At 38.7% G+C, this 16,347-nt stretch overlaps 1 protein-coding gene across 2 annotated transcripts in view; it reads left to right on the plus strand.

Annotated features, from left to right (window-relative positions):
- The window catches only part of LOC137978774 (DNA-binding protein RFX6-like), a 33,369-nt gene that overhangs the window by 16,705 nt on the left and 317 nt on the right, over positions 1-16,347 (plus strand). Inside the window, exons 1-17 of one of the 2 annotated variants that reach the window (XM_068825844.1) lie at positions 781-894; positions 2,906-2,981; positions 4,809-4,932; positions 5,336-5,397; positions 5,878-5,955; positions 6,874-6,904; positions 7,162-7,269; positions 7,481-7,558; positions 8,189-8,302; positions 9,609-9,658; positions 10,075-10,175; positions 10,293-10,351; positions 11,610-11,748; positions 12,495-12,589; positions 13,134-13,254; positions 14,040-14,159; positions 14,547-15,658. In XM_068825844.1, the coding sequence (XP_068681945.1) occupies positions 2,938-2,981; positions 4,809-4,932; positions 5,336-5,397; positions 5,878-5,955; positions 6,874-6,904; positions 7,162-7,269; positions 7,481-7,558; positions 8,189-8,302; positions 9,609-9,658; positions 10,075-10,175; positions 10,293-10,351; positions 11,610-11,748; positions 12,495-12,589; positions 13,134-13,254; positions 14,040-14,159; positions 14,547-15,511 (2,289 nt within the window). In that variant the 5' untranslated portion in view covers positions 781-894; positions 2,906-2,937 and the 3' untranslated portion in view covers positions 15,512-15,658. Of the gene's footprint in view, positions 1-780; positions 895-2,905; positions 2,982-4,808; positions 4,933-5,335; positions 5,398-5,877; positions 5,956-6,873; positions 6,905-7,161; positions 7,270-7,480; positions 7,559-8,188; positions 8,303-9,608; positions 9,659-10,074; positions 10,176-10,292; positions 10,352-11,609; positions 11,749-12,494; positions 12,590-13,133; positions 13,255-14,039; positions 14,160-14,546 lie in introns of those variants that run through there. The other variant, XM_068825836.1, reaches the window with a different exon arrangement.

The following is a 16,347-nucleotide window of genomic DNA, read 5'->3' on the forward strand; positions in this document are numbered from 1 at the left end:
AAGAGATCTCGTGCCACGGCACAGAAAAATCTTGTTTAATATATTGGAATCGCTACATTAAGTTGAAGTACTCAAGCCGTTTAAATTGATTACAATTTTCGAGTAATTTTAGAAAAAAAAAACAAGTATTAAAAAGAGAAGAGATAATTTCGGAAAGAAAAGAAAAACAGAATAAACTGCTTCTTGAAATAGAAATTTATGGAGAGACCCTAAACTAACTTTCCTCGTTCGAGATTTATATGCGCATTAATTAAAGGCTGCTGCTGGTGTTTTGTCTGTTACTTGGAAATCGATACAATTTTTTATTTCGTTCAGTGACGTTTGCTGTTTGTTAAAGCAATTGAAGTTACAACAATTTATCAACTTTCTTATCCTTGGCGCGTGCTTATTATACAAACAAGTCAATACATAACAGTGGAGGTCATGAACTTTTTTAGCTATAGTTGCACTGTAAAAAACAAAACACTTTCCTTTGACCAATGCACTGGGTGCGTTTCTATTCCGAGACTCGTTTTTATATACGAGATATCATATACTGATGATTTTGTCTTCTATTCCGCTTTTACTGGTTGCTTTTTATTACGTTTCTACGAAAAAAAAAATCATTTCATTGCGGTTGACTTGGAGTGGTGTCTGTATATAAGTGCCTCAGTGTTGAAATGATTGGCACGTAAATAAAGTAAGATATTACTAAACACGTCACTAGGATCATTACTGAGAACACTTCAGCCTCTGAATTACGTACATATTGTTGCACAAGTATTTTCGACGAGCAAGTATTTAATAACGTCAGCGGAGACAGTTTGTGTATATGATGCACAGTTGTTTCTGACCGAAAGGTGGAAGGATTTTTTTCATTTCAAAGGCGACTGACGCCGACCCGAATTCTGCATAGTGAGTATACATCTGAAATTCGCTTTAAAAAGTAAAGATGGCTTTGTTTGCAAAGTTAAAAGCAATACAAATGAAAATTGAGCAGAACATGAAAGCTTAAAATGTTAGGGTAATTTCTGGAGGAGCAATGTATTGATGTAGTGACCTTCAAAGCAAATCTTAAAACTCTTCTTTCTGGTCATCAGGGTCTTTTAAAGTCTTTTTATTTTTTTTTCGCACGGAGGGGCTTTAATAGCGCTTGGTTATCATGATTGGTCTTTAGGTCTCATGCACGAGAAGCCAAAATCGATATTGACTTGCAGGCGGGTATTTCCCTCGGGTTTGAACAAGATATGTAAAATTTCTCGAAATTATATTCGATTTACCGCATCGTCTGCACTTGCTACTTTGATAACTTGGATACTGAGATGCAAATATATCGCAAAGAAAAAAAAACAACGCTGGAAATGGTTGTCTATAGTCAGTATTACCTTTTACTCCACAAAGCACCTGAACAAATCTTATCGCGGCAAGTGGGGCTGTAGCTTTACAGCTCTTAAGGTAGTGGAGTGGAAAGATTCTGAGGGAACTATGTTCCGGATTCTAATGATTTGAAGTTCAAAGAAATAGCTATGGGCCGGCAAGTTAGCTTCTCAGTTGTTGCTATGCAAGGGTATGTCTCAGTGTGAGGATCGTCTCGGTTTTATTGCTTCCGATTCACTTTAATTGACTAAAAAGACAAACGCAACTAGATTCATTTTGACAACGTTTCGACATCGTCCGATGTCATCGTCAGGCAATGAATTTTAATCGGATGAAGCATAACTTATAGTACAAGAACAATAGAACAATAGAATAATATATACAATAGTACGCTAACAATAAATGTGAAATCTAAGTAAATAGTTTTGCCCTGACAGAGTCTGACTGCACATTAAGTGATGGTTTTAATTCTTTGATGTAGAACATCTCATGAATTAAGCAATCAAGTTTCGATGCGCATTTCTTTAAGACACTAAAACTCGCCGCTGGAGGTGCTGTTGTTTGGCCATGATCTGCTAGGCGATGCCTCCCGATAGCTGAGTACAATTGATCATGGCCAAACAACAGCACCCCCAGCGGCGAGTTTTAGTGTTGTAGTGTTCATTGCCTGACGATGACATCGGACGATGTCGAAACGTTGTCAAAATGAATCTAGTTGCGTTTGTCTTTTTAATCAATTTTATCACAAGATCTAGACTTATTAAGATTCACTTTAAAAAGACAATTTACAAAATTGCGCACAGTCTTACAGAACAGGCCCCAGTTGTTCAAACGATGATTATCGCTATCCGCCGGATGAATCACTATCCAGTGGATAAGTCAGACAAAAAACCAATTTGCCCTATCCAATGGATACTGATTTATCCGGTCGATAGCGTCATCCGCCTTTTGAACAACTGGGGCCAGGATTCCCTGTAGCAACAGGTGTAAATGTTCCAAAGGTATCCTTACATATACCTTCAAGGAGCAAACAATCTCTGATCCACTGGCGCTTGGATGGTACCATTGGATGTGGTCGGATCGTATTAAAAAACACTTGTTGAAAGCTCTTTACGTAGGTACTGGTACAGGACTATAGAAATATATAAAAAAAAGCTACTTCGTTGTTGGTCTCAAGGCGATCAATTAAAAAATTGCTGTATTGTTTACGAGTGCATAACCATGAATTAGACGTTTGTTCACTAAGCGTGTACAAATCTGGCTCCACAAATTGCTGGTATTGCGCCTTTTATGCCATTGTGAATATTCGACTCCAATCACCGATTTCCGTTTTTAATTTTTAATTTCACTTTCGTCAGTTACCTTAGCTTTGTGAATGGATGATTTTGACTTGTCCACTTTGTTGACTCTTGTCTCCCATAACTGTTGCTGCAAACATGATTGAAGGTGGTACAACGCAAAACCGCTGATTTCATCAAAAATATGAAATACTTGTAATTTTGAGTAAATCATCGTCAACGACGTTTTCCATGTTTTTTGGATGTTTCAGGGGGAAGACGCAAAGAATCGTACTCATTTATAATGTTGGAGAAAAAGCAGAAACAGATTGCACAGACTCTGAGATGGTAAGTCGCATTTAATTAAATTAACGGTGAAGAAACGCTTCCTTGAAGTGCTTCCCCGCTCCATTTTATGTCGCAGAATGTTTTTTTGTTTGTTTCTTATTACAAATCACTGCATTCAACCAAAACCTTGAGGACAAAACGAAGATGAAGATGCCTCGTCGTGGAAACGTTTTAATACTAACTTAATTAGCTTAATAAACAAAAACACCCTGTGTAATACTATAAGGTCATACTCAGTGCTTTTAAGTCGAGCAGATCAGGTGAATTTTTCAGTAGGGGTCTCTGTGATGTGAGTTATAGGTGATGCTAAATTAATTCAGTAATTACATGTTCTGATACGTTTGCCCTGGCTCTTATCATATACTAGTTGTTTTTGCACCGTAATGCCTTATCGAGATTTGTGAAATGGGCTATTTCCACGTCCACTTCAAGTTACCTGGCCGTTTATTTAATCGAGTGCGAGTGTACAAAGTATTTCGTATCAAATATCCACACGCGAAGAAAAACTTGTCACAATCACGTACGAAAGAAGGTCGAAGTGAATTTGTAAATGACCCCTTGTAAATGTACATTCAATTTGAACGAGCTTTGTTGCTCAGGCCAGAAGACACAAACGTGACAGGGAATTAACGAGCGGGTTGCAACAAGTACGAGAAAAGTGGTGTTCCTAAAAAAAACACTTACAACCACGGTCTATTTGTAAGACATATTGACTCTGTTGTTGATGTAAATTTGGTAACAGAATGTTACAATCGAACACAGGGTTTAGTATCGATAAGTATATAATATCTTGCGCATTAAAAACCTGACTTTTGAAAAGACTGCAGTATTACTATTCCAGTCTCCTGAAGTGCGCATGATTGATTCTCAGTTTTCTGTTCTTAACTGTCTCGATTGATTTCAACTTGAAAACATTCAAGCTAAGAGTTTACAAGTTTTCGAGTTTCCGATTTCCGCTATGCCCCCAGACCATGCTGGCTCTATTAAATCTTAAAGGAGGTCAGAGCCTCGTCATATTTCATTTCAACCTCATTTTCCAATATTTAATGAGGGTTATGAGATCACTTTTATTTCTGCCTGGCAGACTTCATACTGTAACTACTTTTTAAATTGTTTTAAAATGTGCAATATTTCTGCTTTATTTATGCCATAAAATGCGTCATTGCGTTTCGTTACAGTAAAGTCATATTGTCCTTAATAGTTCGATTTAATTGATAATGAAGCTAATGAAAAACGTCTGCCCTCTATAATTTGAATTCGATGTCTTTGAAAAAATTTCAAACATTATTTCAGTTTGTTCAAGTACTCCAGTTCACTTTGTTCAACTACTCCGGTTCATTTTGTTTGATGATTCCGTTTGGGTCAATGAAAAACTAGCTCTTACCAAATTGGAAAGAACTGCCGGCAAATGATCTTCAGACAGACTGAGACAAAAGGATAATTCAGAGAGAAAACAAAACTGCTTGATGCGCTTTCACTTTAAACTCTAACTTGAGATCAGACCATTTCATGACAATAATTTGAAGAGGGTCAATGTTTCCTCAGACCTGTGTCCTTTACTCGTGGACTTCGACAATTAACAAAGCTATCTTTACTTTTGACTGTATTCAACGTTCTTTTTGTTGCTCTCGTTTTACTGTTTGCGTTTTGGTTAGTTAACAATCCAAGAGCAGTCATGATGGCGAATTCTTTAAAATCATGAGAGATCTTTAGAGCTTTAGTTTTTCCTTTGTAAGATGGTAACTTAGAGAGCGAGAACGTTAACATAGAATTGGAATACTGTTTGCCTCTAGAGGTCAAACTGTTCTCGTCTTATCATTTCTCTAGGCTTGGGGAAAACTACGAACTCAAAGAAGGGATGTGTCTTCCTCGGTGTGTAATGTATACGCATTATTTAGATTTCTGCAGAAAGGGAAAACTCTGTCCAGCCGGACCTGCCACCTTTGGAAAGGTAAGGTTCTTGTTCTTATTTGCTGCTTGCCTTATTTGCAAGTTTGGGGAAACGCCTCTGTAATTATCTCCTTCAGTAGCAAAGGTTGACTCAACCTCGTCCCCAGGGTCTGTCTTCTTCCTGGGGACGAGGTTGAGGTTGACTTGACTCGTGGCTCATGAAATTTGATACACAAAGATTGTAGACTTCATTTCGTTTTGAAACCACGAATATTTGATAAGCATTAGGGCCTATCAAGTCACTGATAAATGATCATTTTCAGGCATTTTATACCTGGTAAAAGAAGACTAGTAAGACATAGCTTGGTTTTTTTTAAAAGCATATATCTTCTTTTCTCCTTAATTTTCATGTCAAATTCTCTCACATGTTGAGCTGAACCGACATTCCCGTGCTTGTATTTAAGATTATCCGACAGCGATTCCCAAAGCTGACAACTAGAAGGCTCGGAACACGGGGACAATCAAAGTAAGTCCAGGAATTCTTAGAATGACTTAACATTGCGTTTACGACAAACGGCAGGCTATGGCTTTTCATACTGAAAAGAATAAAAAGTTTTATATTCTCACCGGTCTCTCTCTAGATTCTGAGAAGTTACTTGATAGAGTCAGAAATTTATATAGAATAATTCTTTTTGGCGCAAATATGTGAACACAATGTGTACAAAATGTCAAGCTTACTGCGGCAAACGGCAAATTTTGACTTGGGAACAAATGGAACATAGAATAATGCTTATAGCCGGGAGATCTTGAACAAATATTTGTAAAGATTAAAAAAAAAAACTGTTGCAAATAAAATGGGGATTTGATATCAGAAATAAGGGAAAATCATCATTTTTCTAAATAGAAAAGGAAGGCTCTCCCCTACTGGGGTAAGCGGAAAAGCGTACTAACCGTTTGGTTTTTGCAGTTAATATACACATATATAAATATTTGTTTTTGTTGTTAGATATCATTATTACGGCATCGTTGTCAAAGAGACGTCAGCTTATTTTCATGCAGGATATTCCAAGAAAGGTTTAACAAGGTGATATTAACAATAGGTGCTTTGTAGTCACAGAGCGTATGCTCATGACTTTTGGCAGTAAATAGAGTCCGAAATTACAGCTAGGGACCGACTACAAAAATCGCCGCCAATAAGTTACAGTGTTCGTTTGTCTTTAGTCCAACTAGCTTTGTTTTACAGCCAGAATTCTTTGATCATTAAGGATTGTGTTCATTAGCTAGTCAGGCTAATGAACACAAGGACAGGAGAAACTATTGTCGGTTATTCTTGCATTCGGTCAATTCAGATATATTTATAAGGTGGCTCAAAACAGTTTCAACACTTCGAAGACGCTAACAGCAAGTTATGGTATCATATGAAACACCGATTATTTCCATGCAAGATGTAGTCATTGTTGGGATGTAATAAGTTACCTTGGCAACGGGAGAACCCAGCAAAAACACCCCTTATCATATCTCAAAAACGAATGCGGTGAACCCATTTTTTATTGCTGAAAAACAATCAGAAGGCCAAGATGAAACTTTTGCAAAAATTAAAAAAGTTCTGTACGACATAACCAGGTAGGTAAAGTCTGCTTACAAGCCTATTAGGCCGGAGCTTATCCCGGTTTCTGTAGCATGAAGGGACTAGGAGTATTTCTACTCCCCCTGGATGGGCTGCTAGTCCATCGTAGGGCTACCCCCAGCATTAAATTCGCCGGTACCCATTTATACACCTGGGTGGAGAGAGGCACCGTGAGAGTAAAGTGTCTTGCCCAAGAACACAACACCATGTCCCCGACCAATGCCCGAACCCGGACCACTCGCTCCGGAGTTGAGCGCACTGACCATGAGGCCACCGCGCCTTCCACAACCCACATATGGCGTCGAATCCGGGAATCGATCCCGGGTCACATTGAAGGGAAATACTGATAACTATTTCTTTTCTTTTTGCCTCTAGATTTTCTGGAATGAAAGAAAAAGGAGACGTGGTGAGTTCTTTGCCTAGCTTCTTTTTTTTTTTTGCCAGGTCAGCTTTGGAAAAATAAACTAGTTCGTCGTTGAACCTGTTTTCACACACGTCATGTCACGTTGAATAGGACGCCAAATGTATGTTTATCGAAATTGCCAGGGTGCAAGAAAATTGCGAGAACTTTTCCCTTTGCCAACTATTCTATGTCCTACATGTTGAATTGCCAGTCTCAACTCCCTTCTGAATATAACACTAGTTTACTATGTTTACAAACAGAACGGCAATCACAAGAAGTTTTCCCTGAGCTCCAAGTCAGGCACTCTGTTACCAGAATTCCCAAATGCAACGAACGTCCATCTACCAGAAGGAGTATCAATTCATAAGGTATGATGTACTATTTCGTAATGATAGTCGTTGGGGAAAAACATTTTTCTTCAATTAGGAAAAAATCTTTCTGACATTTTTAGATTTCTTTTGTGTCCGAGGTTGGCACTGCAATAATCTTTTTGAAACTGAGCTGATTCCTGTCCCTGCATTTATCCTGCGTATTCGACTTTACTGGTCCTCTTACAATAACAATAAATGTTACTTATAGGTGGAGACATTTATTATGATGTACCGAACGCATTGCCAAAGAATGTTGGATACCGTCATCAGCGCCAATTTCCAAGGAGTAAGTTAAGTTTACTACTGTAAAAGCCGCGGTTGAAATTGAAATCTGCTTTATTATTTGCTGCCGTCCAGCAGCAACTAGCGTACGTACTTTCTTTACAAATGCTCGCAGGCGAGTCATGCCATGTATTTCTTGGCGGGTTTTTCTCTAAAGACAGGGTCCTATAATCTAATACTCTGCTTTCCATATGTAACAGTGTTTTTACGTTGGATACCAAAATCATCTTTTAAGTTATAATAGTGTTTATCCCGATAATAAAAGATATTGCAAATATGCTCTGGAGCTAATTAATTTTTCACCTTATACATTAAAATTTAAAAGTAGTCCTATCAGTGTAAATTGCCTGCAATGCTCGTTCTAGCATTCTTTGAGTTTTTCTGCACTACAAAAGTGCCATACTATGTGGCAATATGTAAGATTTGGTAGAATCGCACACTTGTACAGTTACAGCTTTGCTTGCATGGGAATAATTTTCCTCAAGCGGACTATGACATGTATCCCTAATGTGCTCATCATAATTAAGCTTATAATCCAGTGTGACTCCTAATAGTTTAAGACCTGGGGATGACAATAACGTGTTATTGTCTATGAACTTTTTCCTCTTTTTATAATCAAACTTTTTTGACGCAGGTTCAAAACTTCATCACTCATTTCTGGCAAGGCATGCCAAGCCATATTAATTCAGTTCTAGAGTTTCCTGTTGTCATTGATATTGTGGCCATTTGTGATTCCATTTCATACAAGGTGAGAAAGAAATAATTACGCAGCTAACCGTTTATTTTACTTTTTTTCACTTTCTCAAAAGTGACTGATAATGTTTATTGCTTCGAAATTCCTTGGAAGAATGACTAAGGTGATTCCCTAAAAATAGAACTTGTCATAGATTTCCGATAAAACTTCGCACACTGTTGAAACATGTCAAGGAGACGATAAAAATGTAATAAGAAAGGAGGTTCACTATGCTCGTTTCCATAGTACGACGCTGACGAATACAGCTATTTGAGCTACTTTGACAATTGCCGCGCACCCCAAATGTTTAAAAAAATTAAGCTCGATTTTACAAAGGTAATCCAACGTACAACAGCGAGCGTGGGTGGTGTCACTCTGTCGTTAACTCAAGTACGTACCTGAAAAATGTATTTGAATGCGAGTTAACTTTAGTGTGGGCTGTTCTACTCGTAATGGTTTCCTCCATACAATTTTATTTTTGCCAAAAATCTGTCTATAGATTGTCGCTGATTTTTTCACTACTCCATGAAGACATCGTTCTCAGCAAATATATAAAATAAAAAATGGTGGTCACCATACTTGTTCAGGAGAAAATAGCCATTCCTTGGCGGACCTTGGCGTCAATGAAAATCCGCCATTTTATCACTGTGCCCGCGCTGCTGCGCGTACCAATGACGCAAGAAATTCTGCGAAGTAGGGTTGCGCAATGCAAAACCAGGGAATGACCTTAAACAACAAATGGAATAAGATATCGAACACTTATAGCGATAGCAGCTATGAAATGTAAACTGAACAAACAACCAAAAAAGATAAATACCTTAATATATACCAGGAGCCCATCAGTAGGAGCTTGCCTCCCCCATACAAGCCCTACTGATGAGTCAACCTTTGCCCGTATCTTTCTATTTTTAGAACGCACGAGTTGTTCGGCACTGCACGCGCTGTTTAAAATAGCCAATCAGAATAAAGTCATTGTCTAACGAAGACAAAAATAGGAAAAACAATGTACGCAAATTGTGCGAATTGATGTAAATTAATGTAAATGTCAGTCTCCTGCTGAAGGGTTGGTTCTAAAAATAGAAAGATACGGGCAAAGGTTGACTCAAGGATATAGTGCGCAAGGAGGCTCCTACTCATGGGCTCCTGTATATACATAAATAAGTATGTAAGGAACCAGGATTATGAATAAACAACAGAACAAACGAGCGATTGGATGAATATTTGAATGTTTGAAAGTAAGAACCTAATTAAACTTACGAAAGAAACAAGTTTGCGAATCAAAGGTTTTGAACTCCGTGTCTTGTTCCTTTGCGTTCATTAGGTATTGACTGACGTGCTTATCCCTTCAACAATACAAGATCTTCCAGAGAGGTAAGACACTTCAAATCTATTTCATAGTTTCGTTTGATGGTGTATGAGGAAAAAATCCCAAAGTTTTCGGCTGCCTTTTGTCCCTTACGACCCAGGTGGTGCCTTGCCTAAGATCCATTTACTAGAATAAAATAAACAAGCTACAATTGGACTTAAATGGTATGAAAGAAGCGTCTTGTATCGCTGACAATGTATCGATGTATCTTGTATCGTTAAGATGCAAATGAATGCTCAGATGACGGTACTGTCACAAGGTCCCTACACAACCCTAGAGGGTATTAGATGCAATGGAAATGCCTCCTCCTCGTGTCCCAGGTCTCCTTGAACGTGAAACAAATTAAAATGGGAGTAAAGAGCATAAAAATTATATTTGCATGCAAAGATTTCATGTTCATATTCGTGCTTCATTTTTCCAGTCTTCGAGAAGAGATTATTGACTTTGCTGACAATTTACTTGGTTGGTTGGACGAGTCGTTGACAAAAGTACCGCTGTCTCTAAAAGCGGCAAAGTTTGAAGGTTGGTTTAGCTAACAATTTACTGTTGTACTAAACGAAGACATTGATAAATGTATTGATAAATGTAGAAAATAAGGGTAGCAATTTACAAGGCTTGTATGTGTTTATTTTAATTTAGTTGCCAGAAATTTCACCCATGCATTGAAGAGGCAAGTGTGTTTTGTCCACTTGGCACAGGTAAGATGGAACGAACTTATATTACATTAGTTAAAACTAACTTTCCTCAACAAGCTCTATTTTAAATTGGCCGTTAACAGCACACCCGCAATTCCAGTTTTAGCTGTGTGATCATAAAACATTTAATTAACCGTGTATTGACTATCGAAATATGTTACGTTAGCGTGTTTCTATGGAAAAGTGATGATAACGAAATTAGCAACCATAAAGAAATCTCAGAGCCTCCAGAGCTAGTCCTCTTTTTCCGTTTAGAACGGAATTCGCGAAATGCCCTTACCATTTGCGAGAACCCTTCCGTTTCCATGCCCTTTCTCACAAGATCGAGTAAATATACAAGATGGGCTGCTGTGTAGTAAATGGTTTGCGCCATTGTCATGCATTTGGTCATTAAATTCGGAAAATCGCTTAGCTTTATGCAATGATCATTCCATCCGGATTATTTGTCTAAATGCTAAGCACCCAATTAATCCCGGCATGTTTCCGTGTTTCACTCTCTGTAGATCAATTGCGTATGCCAATTAGGCCTGTCCCCCGATTGCGCTAAAGCTAAAAAAAAGCAAAACAATGAGGGCTTAAAAAATGCTGGAATTTCCAAAAAAAGTGAAAGAAATGCTCGAAATTTAGAAATACAGCTCGAAAGTTTCCAAAAAAATTGAAGCATCTCCCTGTCGGTTTTCTTAAGAGGAATATGGTCGTCCGTTGTTTAGATCTGATCTCATATAGATTTTGAAGACGTGCATTGTTCCAGTTTCATTTCTATCGTTTCGAAAAACATTATGGGATGCTCATGGGGCAAATTAGACCAAAGTAATATGTATTTGCATCCTGGGCATCCCATAATAATTATCTCACACAATAGAAACCAAAATGGCCGCCATATCTGCAAAAAGGTCTATTGCATTACATCAAGCTCAACACTGCTTTAGGTTTATTTCAACCGTGTAGTGTTGTTATCAGTATGAATCCCGGATTGCCGGAAACCATTCTTGAAAACAAAATGTTGCTCTTGCCTTAGCCAAAAATACAAGATTTAGTGGAGGGGAACCTCCAATAACTCTGCTTAAATGTTGCCCAAATTGCGAAACAGTGATTAAGAGTGGCATTGGAAATTGGGGACAGGCCTAGTGACAACTTCCCTTTCAAAGCAATTTAATAGGAAATTGTTACATTTTTCTGGCCTAAAGTTATGTTTTGTATCGGCTACGAGCAATATATTACCAACTCATCGTTCTAATTGAATTTTTTCAATTCAAAACAGGCTGCCCGTTCTGCATTACTTAGTTATGAGGATGTGTCTCAGATGCTAGGTGACCTTACGAAAATCGACTTTGCTCAGATTCTATCGAAGAGTGTCTTTATAAGTGGAAACGCTGAAGTAGTCCACAAAGCGAAGACCTGTAAGTTTCAGGTTATTGGAAACCTCAGATTTTGTCATTTAGTTAATTTCAACGATTATGCTTTAAAAAGGGCCTTTCAATAGAAATAAAGAATGAAGACTGGGGTGCAACTGGAAATAAAACCTTTCTCTTTTTCCAACTCCAGCCTTCAAATCGCAGCCATACTTCGTTTTTGTATTATTTACACCCCTTCACGGCACATTTATTATGTCCCAAATGTACAGAAAAACTTGACGATTTAACAGGGGCCCACGAGGAGGAGCCTCCCTATGCAGTATATCCTTGGTTCAACCTTTGCGCGTATCTTTCTATTTTTAGAACTAACCCTTCTCCACGAGACTATTTTTTTATTCGTTTGACAGTAACTTCATTCTGATTGCCCATTCTAAACAGTGCGTGCAGAGCCTAAGAACTCGTAGTGTTTTAAAAATAGAAAGATACGTGCAAAGGTTGCCTCCTAGGGCTTCTATGAGGCGAGCTCATTCTCACGGGCTCCTGAATTTAAAGAAAATTGGTTAAAAAATGACTGCATGGAAGCATGTCGTTGCAGACTGATAATCTTGTGCAAAATATGAAAGAATGCATCTAAACAGTTTTCGAAAACAGTCAGTCTTTATCTGAAATAATGGCTGCTTTTGTCCCTTTGTAAAGTTGTCTCCTTCGGTTTACATGAAAAAAGTGTTATCAAGTGAATGCCCGATCCTCTTTCAATGATTGCTGCATCTATTTTTTAACCAAATGTCTAGACGTTGATGAACTAGAGAATCTACTAAGGAAACAGGCACCTTTGGAAGCATATATTGAGTGGCTGGACAGTGTTGTGGATCGATGTGTTATCAAGGTACCAAGTAGTTTTTCAGTAGTTACTAATGTTTCGCGCGAAGCAGGCAGTTGTCTTAGTTCCTCACCCCTAAGAGGAACCTAATAGGCTTTCCATATCCACTCTAAAATTTTAGGGGCTACCTTATCCGTCTCCTCTGGCGTTGTGGCGACCCCTTTATGCTAAGAAATTTTAACGACACTTGATTTTTTACGTGAAAATACAGGGTGTTCTATAAGTCAGTTTTAGTTTTTTTTAGGGAAGATATTGCATGTTACCCACTTTAACGGTCCGGAATGTAGACGTTTGCGTAAGCAATAATATGATTTAAGTTACTGGTGGATCGATCTAATAAGAAACTCTGAAGACTCGCACCAGTAAATAAGTGCATTTGAAAAATTAGGCCTGAAGTACCTTTTGGAACACATTGTATAACTGTTACATTGGATTGAACTTGTCGGAGTTAATCCATGACAGATAAAATTTCCATGAGAAGGTTCTTTAAATGGAAAAAGAAAATGTCCATTTGATATGTCAGTGGCTAATCTTGCTTGTATATTCACAGGAATCAGAAGAAAGCATGGCAGCTTCTTTTGAAGAAAAATCCAGGAAGTTCTTAGCTATGTGGTCTTTCGTTACAGCCCGCGTTCTTTCTGATTTGACTCTTAGAAGTGCACCTAGTTTCGGTATGTCTTCACGATACTTTTCATCAATGACACCTTGAATTGCGTCAACTGTAACTATGTGGTAAACGTCAGGTCAAAATTTGCGTTTTGCCAAAGGTCAATGAAATTTGTTTGGTTATGTCCATAACCCATAAGTCTCGCTATGCGATGGAATGAGGCCCATCAGTTTCCGTATCATCTTCTTTTAGTACGGTTACTGCTAGATATTTGCGGAAAATAAACGTAGCGGAATTTTTTTTCTTGCACGATCCATAATAAAGCACGAGCATTCCCTCGTGCGGTTACTTGGTTGCGGACCAATCAGATGCGTTGTGGCCATCAGGTCCAAGCTGATTGGCCATAATTCAACGGGACCCGTATTCTAAATTTAGATGATATGGTACACTGATGGGCCAAGGCCAAATGAGAGAGATCGATATTTCTGGGCTTCTGTTACAGCCTGAAATCAATGGCAATTAGTTGGAACGCTAACGCTAGGATGGGCCTGAAAACCTCTCAGACGTCAGAAGCTAAGCATAACTGTCAAAATTCCAAAGCTTCAAATAGAAGTCCCCTCCCCCAATCAATGTTGAAATAGACAAGGAAATGTCTGTTAATTCTGTTGCCAATGAAATGTTTTAATACTTTACACCCAGACCTTGAATGCTTTAAAAGATTTGTTTGTTGTTATCTTTCACCATCTGCCTTAAATATCGGAAGCAACAGCTCTTGTTTGACGAAACAGTCAAATTCATCTCAGTCATCTAATTGGAGTGATTTCTTCTTTTTCCCCATAAATGTAAAAGGCGTCTTTCATCTGATACACACAGCATTTGAAGAGTACGTGTTTCTTGTGGTTGAAAATCAAAAGATGTTAGAGATGGACAAAAGACTGAACTGTAGTCTTAAAAGGCATATGAAAAAGGGTAAGCCAGTTTCAAAATAAATATTCTCATTTGATCTCTGGCAAATCGAATATTCATCTTCACGAGGGGTGAATACACTTACTGATTCCATTAAATTTGATGGTTACGTCTTGCAAAAGCCACAGCCTAGAGATGTTCTTGGTAGCAAATAATTCTGCCTGCATAGAGGGCGCATTTAAGATCCTCAAGTTGTCCCCGCTATTATTGGAAACCAGTTTAGAAAATGAGTTCAGAGGTATTGCATAGACATGGCTTTATGGGGCCCTTCCATTTAAAAGCACCAACTGACGGTTGGCCAGTGAATGGCTATTCCTGAGCCAGAATGGTCGACCTCGTTCATTGTACTTACATTTTTCATTTGTTGCAATATGTTCGAATATGTTTTAGAATTTCAGACGTTGAATCCTTCCAAAGAAACAGCATTTGACAAGCCAACGGAAAACTTACAGATAGGTCGTCCGCAGGAAAAGGGAGCAGGCCGCACAAAAAGGCGAAAGACAAACAACAACTTCTTTCATAAGCAAAAAGAACTTTCAAGTGAAAAGGTATCCCAACAACCCAAGCCGAAATTCCACGATAATATTTATCCAGACGCCGTCCATTACATCGGCACTTGCACTCCACAGACTGCGGCCATTCCGACCCCCGAATCGTACCAAACAGCACCACTTAACAATCCATCTCGCCAGTTTGTCCAACCGATATCTTTGTGTGCTCCCGTTAATCATCAGACCGAATACCAAGCAATGCAAAGCCGCCCGAATCTTCAACCATTGCAAATGTCGGGCATAGACCCAGCTCGGGATCTGGTCCCTAATCCTCCCGATATGAACTCCTTTCAAGGTGATTTCGTCAACGCCATCGACAAGGCTATCTTCAGCTCTAAAATAACTCTGAATCTCGACGAATACATGGGTAGTTCCTGGATACAAACAGAAACCCAAAATCTTACAGTGTTAAATCCCGTGAACATGCAGGAACATCACTCTGGGAGCAACGGGATCATAAACTTCCCAGGGAATGGACATTATCCGGTCACCTACGAAAACAACACTCGTCAAAATGGCTATACAAGCAGTCAAACGTTGCCAACAAATCTAGGACCACAGGAAATTCCTCAAGTGTCCCCAAACAAGGACGATTATGGTTCCATTCAAGGTCTCACAAACATTTATCCGAGGTACAATGCACCAAATTATCTCTACGATCCCATGAGAAATGTGGCACAACTCGGCGGAAGTGACATCATGGGTTTTAATACCTTCCTTAATGCACCCACAAGCTCTTATGGTCTGGATGTTATCCCTTCCCACGATGTTCAGCTAAATCGATTAGGAGTTGGTGCCGTATAATGCTACCTCAGTAAGAATTAATGTTGAGTGTATCAGTGTTACACAATCTAAATGGCTAATACCCATACAAACGAAATTTAGATTATTGGGTACAGACCATCTCAAATGATCATACGAGTGAATTAACTGTACGCCATGCCACTGAATGAATTTGGCAGCGGCAAAGCAGCTTGACTGTTACAGCAAACGTTTTCTCCCATTTTCCTCATGAAAAGCTTTCCATACAGGGCTAGTCTCATAAAAAAAATCGAATAAAGTAAAAACAAAAAAAATCCACTTTTCCTCAATCCATTATTTCTATGTAAAATATGTATATATGGTGTATTTTATGCCATCTCTTCGTAGAGTCACCAACATACTTTGGGCGTAATGTTCATACGTTACTTTCATCCATTGAAAAATAGCAACCAATTCTAGTGTCTGCTCACTAATTTTGTGAAACGCTCACATTGTTTTCGCTAAAGCGTTAGTACTGCAGGGGTGCAGGGATGGCGTAGTGGTGAGAGCACTCGTCTCCCACCAATGTGGCCGGGGTTCGATTCCCAGACTCGGCGTTATATGTGGTTTGAGTTTGTTGGTTCGCTACTCTGCACAGAGAGGTTTTCTCCGGATACTCCGGTTTTCCCCTCTCCTCAAAAACCAACATTTCACTTGATTTGTGTTAATTGTTAATTTTAGTTCAGTGTCCCCAATTAGTGCTCCAGCGCTCGAACGACCAGACACCTAAATAAAGTCCCTTTTCTTTTTAAAGTTCCTTTTTTTGTTTGTTTGCTTTTTTTCATTTGATCTTTGCAATCATGCATTATTGCATTTATTCTGATATTTTTGGATAAACA

This window comes from Montipora foliosa, chromosome 1 (assembly GCF_036669935.1).
Source record: "Montipora foliosa isolate CH-2021 chromosome 1, ASM3666993v2, whole genome shotgun sequence".
In the NCBI taxonomy this organism is placed as follows: domain Eukaryota; kingdom Metazoa; phylum Cnidaria; class Anthozoa; order Scleractinia; family Acroporidae; genus Montipora; species Montipora foliosa.